Raw genomic sequence first — 25089 nt, forward strand, 5'->3', positions numbered from 1 at the left:
CTATCGGGTGTGTAATTGTGATTTTTGTGAGATAAACTTTTTCCCATAGGGATGCATTGGCCAGCGCTGATTGGCCGAATTCCGTACTCTGGCCAATCAGTGCTGGCCAATGCATTCTATTAGCTTGATGAAGCAGAGTGTGCACAAGGGTTCAAGCGCACCCTCGGCTCTGATGTAGCAGAGCCGAGGCTGCACAAGGGTTCAAGCGCACCCTCGGCTCTGATGTAGGAGAGCCGAGGGTGCACTTGAACCCTTGTGCACCCTCAGCTCTGCTACATCAGAGCCGAGGGTGCGCTTGAACCCTTGTGCACACTCTGCTTCATCAAGCTAATAGAATGCATTGGCCAGCGCTGATTGGCCAATGTATTCTATTAGCCTGATGAAGTAGAGCTGAATGTGTGTGCTAAGCACACACATTCAGCTCTACTTCATCGGGCTAATAGAATGCATTGGCCAGCGCTGATTGGCCAGAGTACGGAACTCGACCAATCAGCGCTGGCTCTGCTGGAGGAGGCGGAGTCTAAGATCGCTCCACACCAGTCTCCATTCAGGTCCGACCTTAGACTCCGCCTCCTCCGGCAGAGCCAGCGCTGATTGGCCGAAGGCTGGCCAATGCATTCCTATGCGAATGCAGAGACTTAGCAGTGCTGAGTCAGTTTTGCTCAACTACACATCTGATGCACACTCGGCACTGCTACATCAGATGTAGCAATCTGATGTAGCAGAGCCGAGGGTGCACTAGAACCCCTGTGCAAACTCAGTTCACGCTAATAGAATGCATTGGCCAGCGCTGATTGGCCAATGCATTCTATTAGCCCGATGAAGTAGAGCTGAATGTGTGTGCTAAGCACACACATTCAGCACTGCTTCATCAAGCCAATACAATGCATTAGCCAGTGCTGATTGGCCAGAGTACGGAATTCGGCCAATCAGCGCTGGCTCTGCTGGAGGAGGCGGAGTCTAAGGTCGCTCCACACCAGTCTCCATTCAGGTCCGACCTTAGACTCCGCCTCCTCCGGCAGAGCCAGCGCTGATTGGCCGAAGGCTGGCCAATGCATTCCTATGCGAATGCATACTTAGCAGTGCTGAGTCAGTTTTGCTCAACTACACATCTGATGCACACTCGGCACTGCTACATCAGATGTAGCAATCTGATGTAGCAGAGCCGAGGGTGCACTAGAACCCCTGTGCAAACTCAGTTCACGCTAATAGAATGCATTGGCCAGCGCTGATTGGCCAATGCATTCTATTAGCCCGATGAAGTAGAGCTGAATGTGTGTGCTAAGCACACACATTCAGCACTGCTTCATCAAGCCAATACAATGCATTAGCCAGTGCTGATTGGCCAGAGTACGGAATTCGGCCAATCAGCGCTGGCTCTGCTGGAGGAGGCGGAGTCTAAGATCGCTCCACACCAGTCTCCATTCAGGTCCGACCTTAGACTCCGCCTCCTCCAGCAGAGCCAGCGCTGATTGGTCGAGTTCCGTACTCTGGCCAATCAGCGCTGGCCAATGCATTCTATTAGCCCGATGAAGTAGAGCTGAATGTGTGTGCTTAGCACACACATTCAGCTCTACTTCATCGGGCTAATAGAATGCATTGGCCAGCGCTGATTGGCCGAATTCCGTACTCTGGCCAATCAGCACTGGCTAATGCATTGTATTGGCTTGATGAAGCAGTGCTGAATGTGTGTGCTTAGCACACACATTCAGCTCTACTTCATCGGGCTAATAGAATGCATTGGCCAATCAGCGCTGGCCAATGCATTCTATTAGCGTGAACTGAGTTTGCACAGGGGTTCTAGTGCACCCTCGGCTCTGCTACATCAGATTGCTACATCTGATGTAGCAGTGCCGAGTGTGCATCAGATGTGTAGTTGAGCAAAACTGACTCAGCACTGCTAAGTCTGCATTCGCATAGGAATGCATTGGCCAGCCTTCGGCCAATCAGCGCTGGCTCTGCCGGAGGAGGCGGAGTCTAAGGTCGGACCTGAATGGAGACTGGTGTGGAGCGACCTTAGACTCCGCCTCCTCCAGCAGAGCCAGCGCTGATTGGCCGAATTCCGTACTCTGGCCAATCAGCACTGGCTAATGCATTGTATTGGCTTGATGAAGCAGTGCTGAATGTGTGTGCTTAGCACACACATTCAGCTCTACTTCATCGGGCTAATAGAATGCATTGGCCAGCGCTGATTGGCCGAATTCCGTACTCTGGCCAATCAGCACTGGCTAATGCATTGTATTGGCTTGATGAAGCAGTGCTGAATGTGTGTGCTTAGCACACACATTCAGCTCTACTTCATCGGGCTAATAGAATGCATTGGCCAATCAGCGCTGGCCAATGCATTCTATTAGCGTGAACTGAGTTTGCACAGGGGTTCTAGTGCACCCTCGGCTCTGCTACATCAGATTGCTACATCTGATGTAGCAGTGCCGAGTGTGCATCAGATGTGTAGTTGAGCAAAACTGACTCAGCACTGCTAAGTCTGCATTCGCATAGGAATGCATTGGCCAGCCTTCGGCCAATCAGCGCTGGCTCTGCCGGAGGAGGCGGAGTCTAAGGTCGGACCTGAATGGAGACTGGTGTGGAGCTATCTTAGACTCCGCCTCCTCCAGCAGAGCCAGCGCTGATTGGTCGAGTTCCGTACTCTGGCCAATCAGCACTGGCCAATGCATTTCTATGGGGAAAAGTTAGCTTGCGAAAATCGCAAACTGACAGGGATTTCCATGAAATAAAGTGACTTTTATGCCCCCAGACATGCTTCCCCTGCTGTCCCAGTGTCATTCCAGGGTGTTGGTATCATTTCCTGGGGTGTCATAGTGGACTTGGTGACCCTCCAGACACGAATTTGGGTTTCCCCCTTAACGAGTTTATGTTCCCCATAGACTATAATGGGGTTCGAAACCCATTCGAACACTCGAACAGTGAGCGGCTGTTCGAATCGAATTTCGAACCTCGAACATTTTAGTGTTCGCTCATCTCTATTCATAACTGAAGACATGTGTGCTATAAAACTAGCCAGTCAACATATTTTTAGAGGAAAATTCTGCTTTTGAACAACATCTACATAAAAAGTTGCGTAACTCTGTAAATACCTTTTCTTACCTTGAACTGACTTTGACTTACTATATTTTCCTCACTATGCATGTTCAGAATTATACTTTTCTGTTAAGAGCATGTCATGTATCATGGGAGCTAACATAATAGTTACAGAATTAGAGATAAACTATTTTATATGATGGTGGAGTCGCCATGTTATGCCTTCAACATTTTTAGGAAATATATTTTTAGTTGTTTCATGGCATATAAAATAAACATAATTACATTTTTTAAATAATAATTTACATTTTTAAAGCCAAGCTAAACAACAAGAAAAATCAGATTAGAATATTTCATTGCAAGTGCTACTTACTGCCACTGAGATGAAGCCAAGAGAGCTCCCCTGCATACCTATATGTCACTGTTATTTGGAGAACTTTTAATTGCTTGATGATGAAGTTTTCTTTACATAAAACAGGAAATTAATGTAGGGTGTAGCCATAGCTTAGGCACAGTCAATTGCTGGGGACACCAGGGCCCTCACTTATAATGGAAAAACAACATGGCCAGTGATGTGAAGTAGCCCATCAATGGACGCATCAAAAAATCTTGGGTGCTATCTTTGGTAGTCCTTCATTTGGACTTTTGTCAAGTACTAACCAGTATAACATGAAGGAGTGTTTATTTCGTACTTAGTACATGCAATCCCTTGATGGGTGCCATTGTCACAAGATAACACTGTAAGAAATTTTTATTTTTGTTTTGTCTTTGTTTCAATAATGTTATTTTCTGTTTATTTAGATCTGAAAAGAATATTAAACACTAATTTCAACTCATAAATAGAGATGAGAGAACAGTAAAATGTTCGAGGTTCGATATTCGTTTCGAGTAGCCCCTGAATATTCGACTACTCGAATCGAATATCGAACCCCATTATAGTCTATGGGGGGGAAATGCTCGTTTCAGGGGTAGGCAACGTTCGATCAAATTATACTTACCAAGTCCACGAGTGAGGGTCGGGTTGGATCCTCCGAGCAGTCTTCTCCTTGCAGGGTCCCCGCGACATCTTCCGGCTCTTCATTCACTCTGCCAGGCATCGGGCCTGGGCAGAGCCGACTGCGCATGCCCGCACTAAAAGCGGACATGCGCAGTCGGCTCTGCCCAAGCCCGATGCCTGACAGACTGAATGAAGAGCCGGAAGATGCCGCGGGGATGCTGCACGAAGAAGACTTCTAAAGGTAGGAGAAGAACCAGCGTTGATTGGCCGACTGTATAGCATTCGGCCAATCAATGCTGGTTCTGCATCGAACTTTTACATTCGAACAGCGAGTGGTACTCGACCGAGTACGAGTATTTTGAATACCGTAGTATTTGATCGAATACCTAATCGATCGAGTACTACTCACTCATCTCTACTCATAAACTTTGCTTTTGGTACCAGGATATCGATATTTTAAAATCATATATTTTAATTAGCAAGCATATCATATGTCTAGATGTTGGTGAAATATTCTAGATGGTTCTGAAAACTTCTAACATCTACATCATTCTAGCCATGTCTACACGTCGGTAGAATATTCTTGACGTCTGTTTACTATATAAGCATGTCTGCTGGACAGTAGTACTTATTATAATTGCAGTTATAGTGTGATAGTGGATAGCGATATAGTGTGAGAGCAAGTTCAGTAACTGTATAGGGCTGAGAAATATAGTGTGTAGTTAAATGCAAATATGGTATCAAGAGGCTGTAAGCATTCTGCTGATTCGTTTTGCTACATATGTGGCAAATTCATCAAGAAGTGAGCCAAAAAATATTAAATCAGAACATTGGTCAGGATGTGTGAAGCCTATAAGATATACTTCGGAGTACAGGTTGGGGACCAGGACAAACCTTGGGCACCTCACTGCAGTTATGAAAACTGCAAAAGAAAACTTGAGGGATGGGTCCAAAGGGAAAAAAGAGCCAGGAAGTTTGCTATTCCAAGAATTTGGCGAGAGCCTACCAACCACTCAACCAACTGCTACTTTTACGTGGTCGATCCTTCCAAACCTCGAAGTGGCAAGAATGTTCCTCCAGTGGAGTATCCTGATATCCCATCATCAGTTGCTCCAGTACCACACTGCACTGAGCTCCCCATACCTTCACCTCCTGAAAGAAATCAGACTTTAGAAGAAAGTGGCACATCAGATTTTGAACAAGAAATTGTAACTGATCCAGTCTATAGTGTCAGTAGTTGGCGAAACAGAGAGATACTACCCCGATCAAAAGGATCTCAATGACTTGATATGAGATATGGAACTCACAAACTCCAATGTTGAGCTACTGACATCTAGACTGAAGCAGTGGAACCTTCTGGATGAAAGTGTTCAAGTTGCGGACCAGCGGAAAGGGCATCGAACATTTGCTAATTTCTTCAGCAATCGTGATGGTCTGTGCTACTGTCACGTCGCCACTGGTTTATTACTTGTATTGTATTGTATTTTCATTAACACACAAGAGTGTCGACTTTTTATAGATGGAAGGTGATGGAGTGTGTAGAATTTCCTCAGCTGCTTACAAAGAAGGAGAAAGCGACTTGGCACAGTTTTCTTGAAGTGGTGCGAGGTTTTCTTGGTAAGCACAAGGCAGAAAATTATGTAGAGCTGGTCCAAACTCTTGTGTGCAAGTACCATGAAATGGGCTGCAGGATGTCTCTTAAAGTTCATATTCTTGATGCCCACCTCGACAAGTTTAAGGAGAAAATGGGGGCATTTTCTGAGGAGCAAGGACAACGCTTTCATCAAGATATACTGGATTTTGAACGTTGCTACCAAAGCCAGTACAAAACATGATGGGAAACTTCATCTGCAGACTTGTTCGAGAAAGTGACTTACAGTATAATGGTAAATCTAGAAAGCAAACACATTTTTAAGTTTAATATCTGGACTCTTACAGTACTATACAATGACATTATTTTTCTATGACCTTTTTTATTGTATATGAAGCTAGACAGTTGAATATAGTCGTTATTTTTACTACTATCAAACATTTTTATTGTTTGCGATGCTCTGTTCATAAAAACAAAGTTGATCAATAATAATTTGTATTTTCTGTAATGCCGATCTATGCACTGTTAAGAAATAACATTTGATTGAACAAGGACAAAAACTCTCTCTCTATATATATAGATTGTAAGACAAGAGTAAAATGGGGAGTATGAGGGAGACTAGCTGTCCTGCTCCATTGATCCTGAATAACTATAGACTAGTGACATGTCAACAAACATGACTAATACTAAGAGACAATACTGAATCCTTATCAGGCATCACAATATCAAACTTTATAAAATGTATAAAATATTCTGTTTACAATCATCAATACAGAATATTAAGGCAAATTATAAATGTTTCTGGAGAAGGCAGATATGGTGTATTAATATATCTTTGACGTGTAATTTGACAATTGTGTGCCTACAGTAGAATCGAACTGCCTTGACCTAGGATTACCATCTCAAATTCAGAGCTGTATTAAAACTAGAGATTAGAAATGAGCGAACAGCGTTCAATCGAGTACACGTTCGATGGGATATCAGGCTGTTCAAGATGTTTGATTCCAGTCGAACACCAGGTGACAAACTCGCTAAAAATTCAATTCCCCTCCCACCTTCCCTGGCGCTTTTTTTTGCACCAATAACTGCGCAGGGGAGGTGGGACAGGAACTAAGACAACGGAGTCATCGAAAAAAAATCGGAAAAAGTAATTGGCTGGCTAAATCAGGTGACCTCCAATTCATACGAACAGTGGATTTAATATCCGGTTCATATGAGACTGTGAACTATGTGACTGGGATAGATGTACAGGCAGGGTTAGCTAGGGATTACCTTTATTTAGGTGGGAATGTCACTCACCCAGCTCTTTGGAGCTCTATCTGGTCAGGATCCCTGTCAACTTTTTTCCCATAGGAATGCATTGACCAGCGTTGATTGGCAGAATGCCATACAGAGTACAGCATTCGGCCAATCAACGCTGGTTTTGCCGGAGGCTCGTCTGTGAGGAGGCAGAGTCTAATATCGGACCAGAATGGAGACTGCTGTGGACCGATCTTAGACTCGCCTCCTCCGGCAGAACCAGCGTTGACTGGCTGAATGCTGTACTCTGTATGGCATTCGGCCAATCAACGCTGGTCAATGCTGGTCGAATAGTAGTTTCCCCCTAAATGAGTATTTATTTCCCATAGACTATAATGGGGTTCAATGTTCGATCGAGCAGTCAAGTATTGAGCGGCTACTCGAATTGAACTTCGAACATTTCACTGTTCGCTCATCTCTACTAAAGATCCTATTGCCATCATGATAATTATATTTGGAACTAAATATATCGCAAAATATGTCATAATTTCCTAATCAGCGGTGATCCAACTGCTAGAGCTCCCATTATTCTCTGACTTAGCACTAGTCAAATCGTTTGGTTCCTTCACTGATTTTTCCTGAACAGTAGTGTTTCTGACAATCCATTGAACTACTGACCATCTGAATGTTTTTGGGATAATCCAGAGAAATGTCACATCCTTCTAAAATGGAAGTAACCCTTTAAAGAGCTTTTGTCAAACTATTTTTTTTGGCTATAAAGTCATGTAACACTGTTGAAAGAATTACTATCTTATAACATTTGTTATACTTATGGCTCTCAAATCTAGTATACTAAGTATGCAAGGTGTTAGGAAGTAATATTGTAGTGGTAGCATATTTATGTGTAATGAGTCGTCCTACGGCATGGAAGGATTTTCGTACTCAGAACTACTTACATGAGTTAGAGCTGACATTGTAGAAATGAAAAGCCACATGAAGATTCCCAAGGTATCTGATCACTGGAGGTTAGAGATACAAATAAAATTATATATATATATATATATATATATATATATATATATATATATATATACTGAGCATGAAACAAAACTGCTAGAAGGTGTTCAGTGGGTGGATACTGGGAAGGACTTCCTAGAAAAGCACTGACACTCCCACAACCAGGAGGTAGAAAATAAAAAAAATAGTCTATAGGCAGGAAATGCATGTTATATGAATGAATAAACATAACTGAGTAGCTTTTTTTCTTAGTCCAGGTATCCATTTGTAGTTTTCTGAACAATTTGCTATTAATATTGTAAGCCGATGGCTGGTCAGGTAATGGAGGGGGTGTACATCTCACCCAGACTACTAAGGTGGGTGAGATGAGAAAACTCCAGAAAGAAGGTTTCTCAGCAGATAACTATTGTCTGCTGAGGGTTATTTCAGATTTCCGGTTACTGGGCTGGATTTTTAGGAATGGCAGGTAGGTTGGTAGTGGGACCTGCGATTTCCCCCCCCCCTCCAGTCCACACTTTGGGGATGTTCCGGCAGTGACTCAGCTTCAGAGAGTCTGCTCATCAAGGGAGGCTTAAGAAGTCAGCTCCAGCAGCAGACTGGGGGCAGAGTTTAGCTGGAGAGCCAAAGAAAAAGGTCATATTTTTGGAGCTGTGTCCTGAATGATTCTACTGGCTTTTGATTTCTGCTATTCCAGGTGAGGTAACCTATTCTATGTTTAGTTAGAGCCTAGCCGGGCAGGTATTTATTTTTGTATTGTTTCCTTTTGTTGCTGTACTACCTTTTTGAGTGAAAATAAAACTCTACCTTTGTTTTGGACTAAAGAAACTGGACTTGTGTGTCTATGCCACCCCACCTAGCAACCCCAGACCCTGACAATATGTATTATATTTAATTCCAAGTCAAAAAAAGTAAAATGTACACTTTGTTCTTTTAAACCTACTGAATATTGCTGGATTTTAAATGTCTTCTCCATGACCCTTGAACATTCTAAATATACGATGGTGGTCTTTTGGAAAACCTTGGAAATATTTTCCAATCTCATAAATCTTGCAGCTTTACCTGAGCTACATCTGAAAATCAATCCTGGTAAGTTCTATCCAGCCGACCATAGAACTGGGTTTAACCATCTGTGAAAGAATGTAGCTCAGGGCTGAGACTGTACTGGACAAAGAAACATGCTAAGGCTCGTTCGTAAATCCTCATATCTTCTGTTTGTGTAGTTGGTAGCTTACTGCTTTTATATCATTCTCATCTTCCTAAGTATTGGTAGAATAAACATGGAAAAAGGTAACTATGCCCTTGTATTTATTACAGAGCCTTGTTTTTATTACAGATGTTTGAGGGATGAAAATGTTTCATATGTATTATAAATGTGGTATTTTCATTTCTTTTGAGGTAGCTAAGAAAACATTAATTTTTCATATTGGCAGCAAATGTGCTTGGCAAGTCCAACTTGTGGCTTCTTTAAAAAATGCTGAGTTGACAGTTATCATGAGGATCTTGGAACTGAAGTTTTTGTCGTATGACCAGAAGTTCCAAGCAGTGAGTTAATATATTTTCCTTACTTCACCACATAAAGGCCTGGCCATTGTTTTGTAACTGGTATAATTCTACCCTGCTGCAGGTTTTAGGAGATCTCTTGTTACACAATCTGGTCCTAAAGGAGTAGATACATTCTGATCTAAAAAAAAAACACGTAGAGATGAGATACAGGCCTGGATTTTCAGGACATTCAGTTTTACATTTTTGCATACATTGTAAATCTACTAGCTTGGATGGGATTATAGATCTAAATATTCTGTAAGATGTGTGAGAAGATGACAGACAGAGTGCTGGACTCCAGATAAATCATCCCAAGTCTGTGACTCTGTGACATACATGTGGTTCAGGACGGATCTGGAGTAGGCCTCAGCCCAGGTATAGATTCTGGGCTCATTACTGGGCTAGAAAAACGCTCAAGCTCCTGCATTCCAGTACAGATCCATGAAGTAAAAGTAGGTGTTTAATTCTGTCCTGTAACCCTGAGTCCGGTGAGACTATATTGTTCCTGTTTTGTTAATTCGTCTGAAAGTAAGCCACACGTATATTTAAGTTAACCTACTGTCTAGTTAGTTGCTCAGATGAGCAGGTTTTTATTTGTTTATTTATTTTTGCCTGAAGTTAATCCTGTATTTTGTTTTGGTTATTTTGTGCCTGAAGTCAAGGTTTATTTATTTTCCAGTTTTTTTCTAAATAAACCAATTTGTTGTGTTTTGTGTCCCTGTCTTGACTGTTTGGGTCTGCACCACTGCGTCTACTGAGCTAATTTACCCACACATGTTAAACTGTAGTGAAACCAGGAGCCCAAGATAAACATGAATTGACTGATTGAAAACATATTGGAAAGTTCTCAGAGATAACATAATATGAGGTACTGATAAGTAAGTCATAAACACATTGTTTCAAAAAAGACAGAGACACATAGATATCCAACACCTACGTAGCTCATGAAAAACCATGCCCTTAATCCTATAATAATAGTTTAATCCAAACAGTGTTTGGGGTTAGAGAAAAAGAATATGAGCACAGCTCTGGGAAATATGACAGGAGAGAGAATTGCCACATGAAAAGTTCTAACTGTGGCTGGAATATGGCTACAGCTATTATTTGAGCCCCAAATCTTTCCAGGATTCTTCCTACCGCAGCCACTTCTTCTAGCCTAAGTTAGAGCAGGTTGTAGTGGATTTTCAGGGCCATGTTACAGCATTTGTATCTGGTTCCTGTTGTTATATTCTGTATTTCCTTTTTACAAGACATTGTTTAATAAGGTCATTTATCCACCTCCTCCAACTCCATCTCTTTGTTTGAAATGGTGCTGCCCCTCCCTTCCTGAGCAATTGATGCTCTTAGTTTCAATATACAATATGGTAATTTCTTTACTCTCAGGTGGACAGTCCCAGACTATTTGCTCCATCCTAGGATCATCCGTACGTAGATAGCCTAATTACCATATTAAAGAGGACCTTTCAGCATCTCCACCAACTCCAGTTCTTATTGTCTGTTAACAGGTGCTGCTCCACTGAGTCTGGAACAATTGGAATTTTTTCTTTAGCCCCCATTGTTCCTGAACACTCATTGCTGTTAGTTTTGATCCCTGATATACTATTTAGTTTCTGTACTGTCAGGAGGGGCAATATTAGACAGGAGCAAACAAGGGGTGTGATTCTTGGCTCTGACATTGATTGTCTCTTATTACCCATCTGTATCATTACCCCCTGCCTGACACTGTCTTTTTGATATTATAGAGCTTAAATTGCACATCAGGCATCAAAACTAACTATGATTGTTGCTTGGGAAGGGTGGGGTTAGAGAGAGAATTCCAGCCTAAATCAGTGGAGCAGCACCTATTAACAGATGCTAAGAACTGGAATTGGTAGAGTGCTGAAGCTAACAGAACTGATTGCTAAAGAATGGTAGGGACTAGAGAAACAATTCTTACTTTGCAGGAATCAGTCCCTATTGAAGCATGTAAAGAGATGAAATTGGTGGAGGTGATAAAGGTATTCCTTAATGGTGGTTTCTCAAAACAGCTTGGGATTAAAAGATGTTTCACACTAAAGAGATGAATATTTTTTTTTACACTTGTAGTACTGGTTTCCACATTGCAACTTTCCCAAAGAATTCTATTTTGTAATATTTTCCAGGTAAGTATATTTTCCATTTTTGCAGATTTATTTCTTGTTTTCAGAGCTTTTTTGGTGACTGCTGTTCTCAGGCTTATTTTATAGTGAATCTTAGCTTCAGCAATAACTAATTCCATATTTTTCAATGGGTTCCGTTGCACTGGTGAAGATATGAATAATGATTTTATCAGATAATTGATCAACATGGACAATTTGCGTGAAAACTCCTAAACCCTCCCCTCTCTAGTGGTGGCTGAGAGAGGGGGTAGACTTATCGTGAGAGGAATCTTTAAAGTCTTGTGGAGTCTGTGTTGGTGTAATCTGTGCCAAATTTATCAAATATCACACAAGACTATATTCTGCTTACATCTGTGTACAAAGTCGTCTTTCTTTGCCCTGTTAGACAATGCCCGTCTACACCCATGACACCAGTCACTGCAATGGAACAGTTTGCTTTATTCACAGACATGAACCATACTGCGCACTGCCTGTATCTGTAAGCAAGTAAACAATTTGGGCATAAAGACCACCATAATGGCATCTTTTCAGACCGCGGAGTATAATGATCTGAGGGCTAGGGGTGGTGAGGGAACATAAAAAACAATATTTCTCACATCTCTTGTGCTCCTGCAGTCCTCAGGTTTCAAGCCAGGCCGTTGTCATTGTGAATCACAATGCTGGCCTGACTCACATAACGTCTGTACCAACATTGAAGAGGTCCAAAAGCAGACCCTCTGAAAAGACCCCAGAGTATAATAATTGGTTCACTATGGGGCACTATATGTAGGGGCCATTATGGGGCATAATAGTGTTTGCAGGGGCCACTATGGGGCATAATAGTGTATACAGGGACCACTATGGGGAATAATACTGTGTGCAGGGGCCACTATGGGATATAATAGTGTGTATGCAGGGCTCATGGTGGGACATTATACTGTGTGTCAGGATTACGGTGGGACATTATACTGTTTGGAGAGGACGCTATGGGACATTATAGTGTGTGAATGTGGGTGTTATACTGTGTGGGGGCCAGGAAAGGGGACGCTACGCTGTGTGTGTGTGTGTGTGTGTGTGTGTGGGGGGCAAGTCAAAAGTTTGCTGGGGGGGGTCAATATTTGCTAGTTATTACACTGTTTTGAACCCTTCCGGTATTGGAGGGCTTTTGGAAAAATGCACTACTAGACAAACATGTGTATCAGATGTCTGTTTGGGTGATACCATTAACATGCATTTTGGATTATTTAAATGGTATACTCTGTAATGAACACACTAAACCGGCTACGTCCAAAATTCTATAACAAGCTAGAAAATTAGTTACTTCTTAATGGTTAAACCTTATTTCCAGAGCACACAGCTTATAGCAAACAGTTCCTGCCAATGAACATCTATCCAGAATACGCATTTCAAGGGGCTCTTAATGCATCTTACCTCTGCTTTAGAACATGTTCCATGTATGCACACTATGAAACATTCTGAGTAAAAAAAATTTAAGATGAAAAACTACTGAGAATTATGCTATGGTGTGCACGCGGTAGTGGATGAATTTCATCTATGGGTTTCTTGTGTTTTTTAAGAAAGGAAGTATCCAAGCAGAACATTTCGAATGCGAGCTCGCAACTCTGAAGGCCGATCACCACTCTCTCAAACAGCAGGAATGAGAACTGTGCGCAGATTTCGGGGCAATCCATCCAATGTAGGTGAAAGTGCAAGAAGGGTTAACTTTGCTCCAATCAAACCAGTTGTTCGTAATGAAGACAATAAGCAACGAGGTAAGCCACAGTTACTTAGTAAGACTAAGGCCGCACATAGCGAAAAGCAGCTAAAAAATACTTCATTTTCTAGCTGCATCATTGTTGGATTGTGAGGAACGCCCCCCGACTGTACTCTAACATAGCCTTGTACTGTCAGAGGAGGTTGTCCTTACCACCCAGCAATGACGCTGAGCTGGGAAGAATGCCCACCCCCCCAGTACAAATCTATGGTACTGTCAAGGAGGGGGTGTTACACACAGCCCAGTGATGACGCTAGGCTGTAATGCCTGCCATTCTGACAGTGGGGAGATATCGGTGTGGAAATTAATGACACCAATATGAATAAAAACGGGCTCATTAAAAAACTGCTGAGGCGATTTACATACAAAAGGTAGGTGTGGAATAGCCTTTCTAAAGCCTATGTAAGGATGTGATTAGTTAAAAATGACTTTTCCCAATGATAGAGCCTCTTTAATGCTTAGGCCCCACATATCGGACTGCAGCAAAAAGAGCTGTGGGAAAAACTGTGGCGACAACACATTGTAGTTTTTCTCGCAGCGTTTTTCACAGAAAGTCCGCAGAAGTAATTAAATAGTACAGACAATGTAAACGGTATTTCAAATTCATGTCTTTATTTTCATTATATCTAGTGAAGGAGGATTCACACTGGAAAATTTTATAGCATGAAACAAGTTATTAAAGCAAGATGCCGAGGTATTTACAGGGGTTGTAAATTCCCATTAACTAGCCATTAGAGACACATCATGCAATTGCCTCTAAGTAGATGCTTTCAATGAAATTAATGCAACTATGGCTAAGATTAAGGTAACAAAATACATGTAGGCAGAATAATTCTATAGAGATTGATCCTCTGTTCATTTAGACCAGTTATTACACTGCTGATATGTGGTTCCTTTCTTGTAGCATCTGAGTCTGTACACGTGGTCTCCCTTCAGTCAATGAATCCCCAAGGAAAAAGCCAGCCAGTATATCGGGCAGCTGTTACAAAGCTTAAAATTCCAGGTATGTGGATTGCTTACTTTGATAAGAGGCCAAACAGTGGCACAAGGGCTGCAAAATTCAACACAGCATTTGCTAAGTCAGAGGACATAAGCATAAAGGATTACTGAAGAAAAAGATCAGATAGACATATGAGGACAAGATGTGTATGGTCTTTGAATGTGGGAACCTTATTTTTTGGAATTTGGTGCAAAATGTATTAGCTATGTTTTTGCCACTTTTTCAATGCCATTGTATGGCACACACACACACACACACACACACACACACACACACACACACACACACACACACACAGTAATCACCATCTACAACATATCTATCTTAACTTAACATGTATGTCATATATCAATATATCAATAATTAATTTTTCATGATTCTTAGGTTGAATACACCTATATAGTCACACAAATTGCATGACAGTACCCCGAACTATGCTCAAACACATTTTTATAAACTCCTTATAGCCCCCTGACACAAATATCAAGTAGTAATGAATAATCCATAGATATTGTACTGACTTTCTGTGTCACAGAAGTATGTCTGAGGTTGAAAACATGTAGGCAATTACACTATAACTTTATGTAATGAATTCAGCGCAAAGTCAGCTTTGCTGGTATGCTTCCTGATGCCGTAGATATTGGTGACTGGGTTGGGAGGAACACCCCCCAACAATACTCTTCTGTATCCTTGCACTAATTGGCGTAAGTAAGAATGGCAGGCCCCTGTGGCGAACTTTTGACTTGGGCCCCCTCCCCCCGATCGATGTCGAAGACCACGACCAACCGACTTTCCCCCGCATTCCAGCACGCACTATTATGCCCCATAGTGACCCCTGTACACAATATTATGCCCTATAGTGGCCCCTGCACACAGTATTGTGCCCCATAGTGGCCCCTACACACAGTATTGTGCCCCATAGTAGCCCCTGAACACACATTATGATGCCCCATAGTGGTCTCTGCACACACAGTATGATGACCCATAGTGGACCCTACACACACAGGATGATGCCCCATAGTGGACCCAGCACACACAGTATGATGCCCTATAGTGGCCCTTGTACACAGTATTATGTCCCATTGTGAGCAATTATTATACTCTGGGGTCTTTTCAGACCCCAGAGTATAATAATTGGAGACCAGGGGGGGGGATACAAACATATAAAACACTGTTACTTACCTATCCCTGGCTCCGCTGCACTCCCCACTAATGTTGGCCATCTTCAATTACATATACGTCACGTGACCCGGGGCCTGCGTCGCGACGCATAAGGACACAGGACCTGGTCATGTGACGTCAGGGATGTCACACAAGTAGGCCAGAAGCCTGCCTGAAGCCAGGAGAGGTAAGTAAATAGAGCCCGTTACCGGCTGGAATTACTCCTATTAAAAAGAAAAACCACAGCGGTAGCTGCTGTCACCAGGCCCCCTAATGTCCGGGGCCCTGTGGCAGCCAGTACCACTGCTACCCCGATAGTTATGCCCCTGCTTGTACTGTCAGGGGGCATTCCTCACACCCCAGTGTAAGGCTGGCCCTTCTGACAGTGGAGGGATAAAAATAACAGCCCTGAGTCAAAGTCAGCTAGTAGTGTACACAAACTTAGTTGAGTGATGACAATTGAAAGAGAGACTGAACAAGATGAGGATCACTCTGGGAGAATTCTTCTGTTATTAGGTTAAATTTTAATAAGATGAAGTATAGGGAAAAGGATCAAAACCAATTGGGCACTGGGAAACACAGGAAGTTCATGTTGAATATTGTCAACTTTGACATAAAGGGCCCAGGTCTTCAATACTGAGATCTGTGATAAGTGATTACACTTTAGGAATAAGAAAGGAGTAAAAGGAATCAAGAAGTTATTATAGGTTATTCATTAGTCCAGAGATAAGATAGATGAAATTGGCTTGTTTGTCATTGTGAAGGGAAGTCATGTTTGTGTTATGGTAGAGTCCCTGGAGCAAATATTAGAAGAAAGCAGGGCCTGGCTGATAATAGAGAGCAGTAGAACTAGCTGTTTAAATTCCAGACACCCAAATGCCTTCACTAGCGCTAGCCATGAACCCAGACAGACCTATGCTGAATCTGGTGTACAAGCTATCACCACAGAAACTGTACAAGAAATAAATGCTCCACATTTAGAAACCTAACCAGAACCCACAGTAAACTTATTAGGCAGATCGGAATCAGGAAGATAAACCAGGAGAGTAAATGTCTAAGCCAGTAGTCAGATCGGGAGGAAATGTCAGAGCCAAAATCAGGAGACAAATGGTTTTCCAGTATCAATCTAAGGGTCAGTTCCTAGAGGTCACATCAGAGCCAGAATCAGGAGACAAGCAGTGTTCCAGTATCATGCCAAAGGTCAGAGGTGGAATTAGAAGAGAAGTGGTTTTCCAGTAGAAGTCAGAGGTCAGTATATAGCTGTATATAACAAACAATGAAAGCCAGATGAGAAATAGCCAATTGTAGGCACCTGGCTGAGGAGGAAAGAAGTTTAAACATGCCTCCTCATTGGAGCATGCTAATTGGATAAAACAGAGAACACAGTTCAGAAGCTTCCCAGGTAGGGATGAGCAATTGGGATCGGAAAAGATCGAATTTCGATCGGCGATCGAGTAAATTTCACAGTCGCAATTGGAATTCCGATCCCGATCTTTTCTGGCTGGATCAAGGTTGGAGGTTATCTCAAAATTGGCTCAAACCTATTCATGTATATATCATAAATAGGGTTGAGCGATCAGGATCGGGAAAGATCGGATCCCGATCGGCGATCACGCAAATTTCACGATCGCAATCAGGATCGGATGGAAAATAATTGAAAATCGGATTTAAAAAACGATCCTGAAATTTCAAGATCGGCTCAACACTATTCCCAGGTTAACATGGTAACGTTAAAGCAAAAGTAGCTGAACTGAGATTCCTGATAGTGTGAATTATATAAGCTGCTCATCTAGAAAATGATCTGACCATAAGTCTAGGGAGGTTGTGGCCAAGTAGTTTCATAAAATGACTTGTTACACTGTATCTTCTACTTAACTGGTCTGCTTTTTCGTTGTTACTTTAGATTGATTTAAGATGTTGTGTTTTATGTCATCTTCTTGGTATGATTAGTTTCCTACCAGTCCTACTATGATCATGTTTTAGTACCTATAATTCTGTTACTGGGAGTCATTAAATGCAGGTTCTAGTGATTATTCAATTGCAAGGTTTTCTTGATCCTCGTTCACTGCAGGGGGTTGATGTTTTCTCTACAGGCAGTATGTTCTTAGACATTCCTTGAGATAAATCCTTATTTACAACCTCTGTGCTGAAATACTAAGAGCACATTAAACCATCCTGTCTGCAATTTTCTAGTATTCTAGACTCATGAATTACCTTTGCTTTCACTCAGAACAGGAGCCATTTTACCAACAATGGCAACTCCACATTCATATAACTAAAGCTGTTAGGTAAATCAGACTTAATTTCATGAAAAAAGAAGTTTCTGTTTTTTCAATTCTTGATTTCATGCTTTAAAGTTTGCTGACTGTCATTTAATGGAATCATTCTTAGTTGTATCAAGAGGTGGGATATACAGTGGTCCCTTGACTTTCGCGGGGGATACGTTCCAAGGCCGCCCGCAAAAGTCTAATTTCCGTGAAGTGGAGATGCGGTGTTTAATTTCATGTTAGGGGATGTTCTGCAATACTGTTCATTTCAAAATAGTCTACGTACAGTACAGTACAGTATATGAAATGATATGGGTACTCACCATTGAAGAAGATACACAAAACTTTTCTTATGATATTGATGAGCAGCCACAGGAAAACCCGTGGTGTTCAAAAAAACAACGGAGTATCCTTCAATTAATATTAATATTAAAACCCGTGGTATAGCCCTTCTGCGAAGGTCGGACCCGCGAAAGTCAAGGGACCACTGTATAGCACACAGTCCATTATATGAGAGAACTCTGATACAATTAAAGGCGCTGCATAGTGAACAACACCAGAGCGTTAATTGGCTGAATGCTGTACTCTGTATGGCATTCGGCCAATCAACGCTGGTCAATGCATTCCTATGGGAAAAAGTCATCTCCCGCACATCGCAAGCTGACAGGGATCCCGATGAGATAGAGCCCCAAAGAGCTTTGAGAGTAACATTCCCCCCTAAATAAAGGTAATCCCTAGCTAACCCTGCCAGTACATCTATCCCTGTCTCACAGTCACATAGTTCACAGTCTCACATTACCCGAATCTGAAATCGAACATTCATATAAAGTGGAGGTCACCTGATTTAGCTAGCCAATTACTTTTTCCGGTTTTTTTTTCGATGCCTCCGTTGTCGTTCCGGTTCCACCTCTCCTGCATAGTTATTGGTGCAAAAAAAGCGCCAGGGAAGGTGGGAGGGGATACGAATTTTTAGTGCGTTTACCTCGTGGTATTCGATTGGAATCGAATATCTCGAACGACCTGATATGCGATCGAATATCAATTTGATCGAACGCCGTTCGCTCATCTCTAAACAACACTTATCCCATATCAAAAGTATAGGGAAAAAGTATCTGATTCATGGGGATCCAATTGCTGGGGATTCAGTCTCCTGTTTGTGGTACTTAATTTTTTACCCCATCTTTGAATGAAGGGAGCTCTCTTATTAATATCATGGAGTAACAGTAATTGATACATCTGCAATACATACTATTGCATTGGTTTGGAGAATTACTTGAAAATATCCATAAGAGTCAAAGTATATGGATCCTCAGTGAAAAAGCTATGAAAGAAGGAGATCAACTGTTCATATTCTAACCAGGAAAGTAGAAGTCTCTGGGTTTGTTTTCTCAACTGATCCAGAGTTGGGGCCCCATTATCTAAGCACCTGATTCAATCTACGCACCTTGTGTCTGTTTTGTAACAAGAATGTCATCAGGAATGAAAAGGTGGGGAGCTGGAGCAACAAAGTAATATGCTCAATATGACAAGTATCCCACACCTGTAACGTATGAGAAGCTACATATGGCCAGGGGGTATGTTCTATATTTTCCCACTTTTTTTCTGGCATTGCTCTATGAGCAATCTAGTGGATGTAATAAAATGGAATCTTGTGGCATAATTTAATATTTAATGTACCTGCCCCTGCTGTCTCCTTAAAAAGTACTATAAGTAAAACCTATCCCACGCAGGATGAGTCCAGGCAGCTAAACATGGTTGATTACTCTTCAGGCTGTTTATCAGCTGGGCAGGATTTCTTTAGATGAAACGCGCATTGGGGTTTGTGCTGGATTTGTCCATATATTTAAAGGGGTATTCCCACCTCACATACCCATCAGTCTTTACTGCTGTAAAATCTTCTTTCTTCCTGGTTTCTTGCATCATTTGGTGGGCGGGGTTTCACAGGCAACCTACCGTTTAGCTCTGCCCCCAAATTCGCATGTTGCTCCGCCCACCCATATTGGACTATGAAGTACAGGCAGCAGCATCTCCATTCTGTGTTACATACAGAGACTGCCTGTCTCTGCCATAATGAACACAAATGAGTTAGCTAGCCTGATAACTGGGAGAACAGAAGAAATGAAAGCAGCTCCTATCCCCTATCTGCTAACAGGAAGCTAGGTCACATGGTGTAGACACAGGAATAGCTAGATACACAGGCTCGCTCCCTGCACTTAGCCCCTCCTCCCTCCACCCTCAGAGCAGGAAGATACATCACTTGACTCATGAGCAGCTAAGTCAGGGCTGTCGCCACAAAGAATTGAATAAAGTAAGATAGTGGACAAACAAAGCAGTTTTACTGAAGCAATGTATTTAGGAAAAGTCTTACATCCACATTAACAAGCAGTATAGATAGGATCCTTGTGATGGGACAACCCCTTTAATTATATCTGTTGGTAAGTTGATATCATTCCTCAATGTTCATGCAATTTTGGATACTTTATGTTGCTGATGGACAGCTTTATTGCAATGTGGAGAGTGGGTTATTTAGACCTATACCAGGGGTAATACATTTTCACACGAGACATTTCTTTTTCCAACCCTATCAATTATATATTCAATTGGTGTTTTGTATTTATTTAGTGCAATGGCTGCCATTTTTTTCTCCACAGTCATACCACTAGCAACAAAACAAGCTTCTGCATGAGATGATGCAGACAGGTATCATGGCAGGTTCCCTGACATATTTTGGCTTATTCCCAGAGAGCTCCTTTTTGAATCTCACAATTTTGAAGCTTGAGAGGTTATCCCATAAATCCAAGATGGGAGGACCTTTCTGTTGCTGCACCTTCAGCCTGACCACAGCCAAGCTGAAACTGGGCCTGACTGGTAGTAGTGGACATAGTCACTACCAGTAATCTGTGCCGTTTTTGGTCAGTGGGATAATCCCTTTCATTCCCTGCTACACTTCATAATGCAGGGATACGGAAATTAACAGAATTGTATTGAATTGCTGAAGTGTATTGTACGCTACATATGAATAAGAAGATCGTTCACTTGTAATGTATTTTTTACAGAAACTGATTATCTTTTGGAGCCCAAAGAAGTAGGTGTCAGAGTGTTGTCTTCCCAATCTGTGCTTGTTACATGGGTAGATCCAATGTATGAAAAGTCCCCAAAGGTTGACTCAGACAGGTAAGCTGCTAAACCTGAAAATATGACACTAAGAAATATGTCAATACATTATTAACGAATAAGTGACACTCCCAATTCAAGTTTTTTATCCCATACATGGGTTTAGTCTGGTTGTCTTCTACATTTTTTACTAATAGTATGATGAATGGTTTCCAACGAGATCGGTACTAGGGACTATGATATTAGGTCTACATTTTATGGAAATATCATCAGATATAGGAACTATATCACTGAAAAAGATTCAAATTAGTTCATAACAGAAAAACCAGAGGAAATGCTGGCTTCGCTTATACAGTCCTATGAAAAAGTTTGGGCACCCCTATTAATCTTAATCATTTTTAGTTCTAAATATTTTGGTGTTTGCAGCAGCCATTTCAGTTTGATATAACTAATAACTGATGGACACAGTAATATTTCAGGATTGAAATGAAGTTTATTGTACTAACAGAAAATGTGCAATATGCATTAAACCAAAATTTGACCTGTGCAAAAGTATGGGCACCTCAACAGAAAAGTGACATTAATATTTAGTAGATCCTGCTTTTGCAAAGATAACAGCCTCTAGTCGCTTCCTGTAGCTTTTAATCAGTTCCTGGATCCTGGATGAAGGTATTTTGGACCATTTCTTTCTACAAAACAATTCAAGTTCAGTTAAGTTTGATGGTCGCCGAACATGGACAGCCCGCTCTCAAATGATCTGAAAACAAAGATTGTTCAACATAGTTGTTCAGGGGAAGGATACAAAACGTTGTCTCAGAGATTTAACCTGTCAGTTTCCACTGTGAGGAACATAGTAAGGAAATGGAAGACTACAGGGACAGTTCTTGTTAAGCCCAGAAGTGGCAGGCCAAGAAAAATATCAGAAAGGCAGAGAAGAAGAATGGTGAGAACAGTCAAGGACAATCCACAGACCACCTCCAAAGAGCTGCAGCATCATCTTGCTGCAGATGGTGTCACTGTGCATCAGTCAGCAATACAGCGCACTTTGCACAAATAGAAGCTGTATGGGAGAGTGATGAGAAAGAAGCCGTTTCTGCACGTGCGCCACAAATAGAGTTGCCTGAGGTATGCAAAAGCACATTTGGACAAGCCAACTTCATTTTGGAAACAAAGATTGAGTTGTTTGGTTATAAAAAAAAGCGTTATGCATGGCGTCCAAAAAGAAACAGCATTCCAAGAAAAACACTTGCTACCCACTGTAAAATTTGGTGGAGGTTCCATCATGCTTTGGGGCTGTGTGGCCAATCCCGGCACAGGGAATCTTGTTAAAGTTGAGGGTCGCATGGATTCCACTCAGTATCAGCTGATTCTTGAGAATAATGTTCAAGAATCAGTGACGAAGTTGAAGTTACGCCGGGGATGGATATTTCAGCAAGACAATGATCCAAAACACCGCTCCAAATCCTCAGGCATTTATGCAGAGGAACAATTACAATGTTCTGGAATGGCCATCCCAGTCCCCAGACCTGAATATCATTGAACATCTGTGGGATGATTTGAAGCGGGCTGTCCATGCTCGGCGACCATCTAACTTAACTGAACTTGAATTGTTTGTCCAAAATACCTTTATCCAGGATCCAGGAACTGATTAAAAGCTACAGGAAGCGACTAGAGGCTGTTATCTTTGCAAAAGGAGGATCTACTAAATATTAATGTCACTTTTCTGTTGAGGTGCCCATACTTTTGCACTGGTCAAATTTTGGTTTAATGCATATTGCACATTTTCTGTTAGTACAATAAACCTCATTTCAATCCTGAAATATTACTGTGTCCATCAGTTATTAGATATATCAAACTGAAATGGCTGTTGCAAATACCAAAATATTTAGAACTAAAAATGATTAAGATTAATAGGGGTGCCCAAACTTTTTCATAGGACTGTATAATCTGTCTTAACTCTAAGGCCCACAGCTATAAAGTGCTGCCGGAAAAACTGCAGCAGGATTGCATCACGGTTCTTCCCACAGCGCTTTAAAGAGAAAGTTTGCGGAGTTTCCCTCCGCGGACTAATTATATCTATGGGAAAGCTGCCGTCATTTCTGTAGATATAATTGACATGCTGCGAAATCACAGCATGTCCGCACTGCAGTTTTTACTGCAAAGTGGGCATGGGATTCACAAGAATTCTACCCTTTTTATAGTTACGCTAAAACACCGCAATTTTTCCCTCGGCATTTTCGCCGCGGGCAAATCGCGGCGTTTCTGGCCTGTGGGGCCCCGGCCTAATAAACACTTTGAATGTCCATTGAGAAATAGATAATGGAACTAAATTTATATAGGGCCATCCTAAATTCATTTTGTCGGTTTTGAGATGTTGGTTGAAGCAAAGTTGCCAAGTCAGATTTACTTATCCATATATTGTTATATTGGTATGGTTGAAAAAAGACATATGTCAAATAAGTTAACCAGGGGATGGGAAATGTCATGACATTCTATACATTTCCATAAGTATCAATGCTATTTTGATCTATAAAGTAATTAATTCTTTCTTGAAGCTGTTGCTGCTGTGACCAGCTCCTGGGGTAGGCTATTCCACAGATATATTCCTTACAGTGAAGAAGCCTTGTTGACTTTTGAGGTTATTGAAAGACAGGAATGTTAAGTTAACTTAAGTGGATTATGGCACAAAGAATATTTATTATCTATCCACAAGATTGAAGATATTCATCTGATCATTGGGAGTCTAACCCCTGAGACCCCCTTCCCTTCCCATCTCTGCAATTTGCTGCTGAGATGGGAAAAATGTTCCCAAGTCACAGCTCTATGCTGCTCCTGTATCTCCCATAGAGTGTAATGGGGCCTATGGGAACACCGTAGCACTGTTAGCTATGCTGCTTATGTATCTGTGAAGCTATAGAAACAGCATAGATCGGATATGTTACTGTTTCTGTAGCTCCCATTCTCCTCTAAGAGAGGTACAGGAGTGTAGAGCAGCACTGCTAAGCTTTTCCTGTAAGTCTCAGCCTAAGGGTGCATTCACACGGAGTAACGTGCCGTGTGACCTGGCACATATACGCAGTGTGAGATTTTGAGCGCCATATACGCTCCCATTGATTTCACTGGGAGCCTGGATCGTATACGCTGTGTTATTTTGCGGCCACAAAATAACGCGGTGTATACAAGACTAACTCCCATTGAAATCAATGGGAGCATATACGGCGCTCAAAATCTCACACGGCATATACATGCCAGGTCATGCGGCACGTTACTCTGTGTGTATGCACCCTTAGGCTGAGTTCACACGTAGTAAAGTGGAGCGCAATCTGGCACGTATACGGCGTGTCAGAGTTTGCGCGCTCAAAAAGATCCCATTGATTTCAATGGGAGTTACGAGTGTATACCCTTCGTAATTTTGCGGCCGCAAATCAATGGGATCTTTTTGAGCATGCAAACTGCTGACACACGTATACGTGCCAGATCACACTCCACTTTACTCCGTGTGAACTCAGCCTTAAGGATCAGGATGAGGAACAGGTATTCCCATCTTGGTATCGATTTGATGTGATGGAAATATAACTATATATTTAACCCCTTTACATTTATTTCTTATTACTTTGTCATGTGACTACTCCAGTTTTTGGATTTATTGTGCAGCTAATATCTTGGACTTATTCTTAGTTGGTTTTCCCCGTGTGATTTTTGGCATGCAAAAGAAATAGAAATACCCGAATTAATGAAACCGTTTAATTGTAAAAGCTAAACATATTGCAAAAAACTATTGAGCATTTCAGATTATTCCACTGTTATTACAATAGTACACAATATCTTGGGGGCAACATAGTGGCTTAGTAGTTAGCACTGCAGCCTTGCAGCGCTGGAGTCCTGGGTTTGAATCCTGCCAGGAACATCTGCAAAGAGTTTGTATGTTCTCCCCGTGTTTGCGTAGATTTCCTCCCATTCTAGAAAGACATACTGATAGGAAAATAAATGTACATTGTGATCCCTATATGGGGCTCACAATCTACAAAAAAAAAAAAATAGTACACAATATCTTAGTCTTGTTGCTACAAAATTTAGGACAAGCATAGGGACTTCATCCCTTTTAGCTCATCCCTTTGCAGAATTTAAATGTAACGTATTCATCAGTTTTAAAATAATTCTATGCAAAAAGATATTTTTATATCAAGCCTGTGACAAAATTGGAAACATCTAAAGTTTTGGAGTGTAAGAC

At 41.6% G+C, this 25089-nt stretch overlaps 1 protein-coding gene across 2 annotated transcripts in view; it reads left to right on the forward strand.

Moving 5' to 3' along the window:
- FNDC1 (fibronectin type III domain containing 1) overlaps positions 1-25089 on the forward strand; it is a 150041-nt gene that overhangs the window by 78517 nt on the left and 46435 nt on the right. Inside the window, exons 1-4 of one of the 2 annotated variants that reach the window (XM_075267681.1) lie at positions 9155-9170; positions 13120-13314; positions 14221-14319; positions 20801-20918. In XM_075267681.1, the coding sequence (XP_075123782.1) occupies positions 9161-9170; positions 13120-13314; positions 14221-14319; positions 20801-20918 (422 nt within the window). In that variant the 5' untranslated portion in view covers positions 9155-9160. Of the gene's footprint in view, positions 1-9154; positions 9171-13119; positions 13315-14220; positions 14320-20800; positions 20919-25089 lie in introns of those variants that run through there. The other variant, XM_075267680.1, reaches the window with a different exon arrangement.

This window comes from Leptodactylus fuscus, chromosome 3 (genome assembly GCF_031893055.1).
Source record: "Leptodactylus fuscus isolate aLepFus1 chromosome 3, aLepFus1.hap2, whole genome shotgun sequence".
NCBI lineage: Eukaryota > Metazoa > Chordata > Amphibia > Anura > Leptodactylidae > Leptodactylus > Leptodactylus fuscus.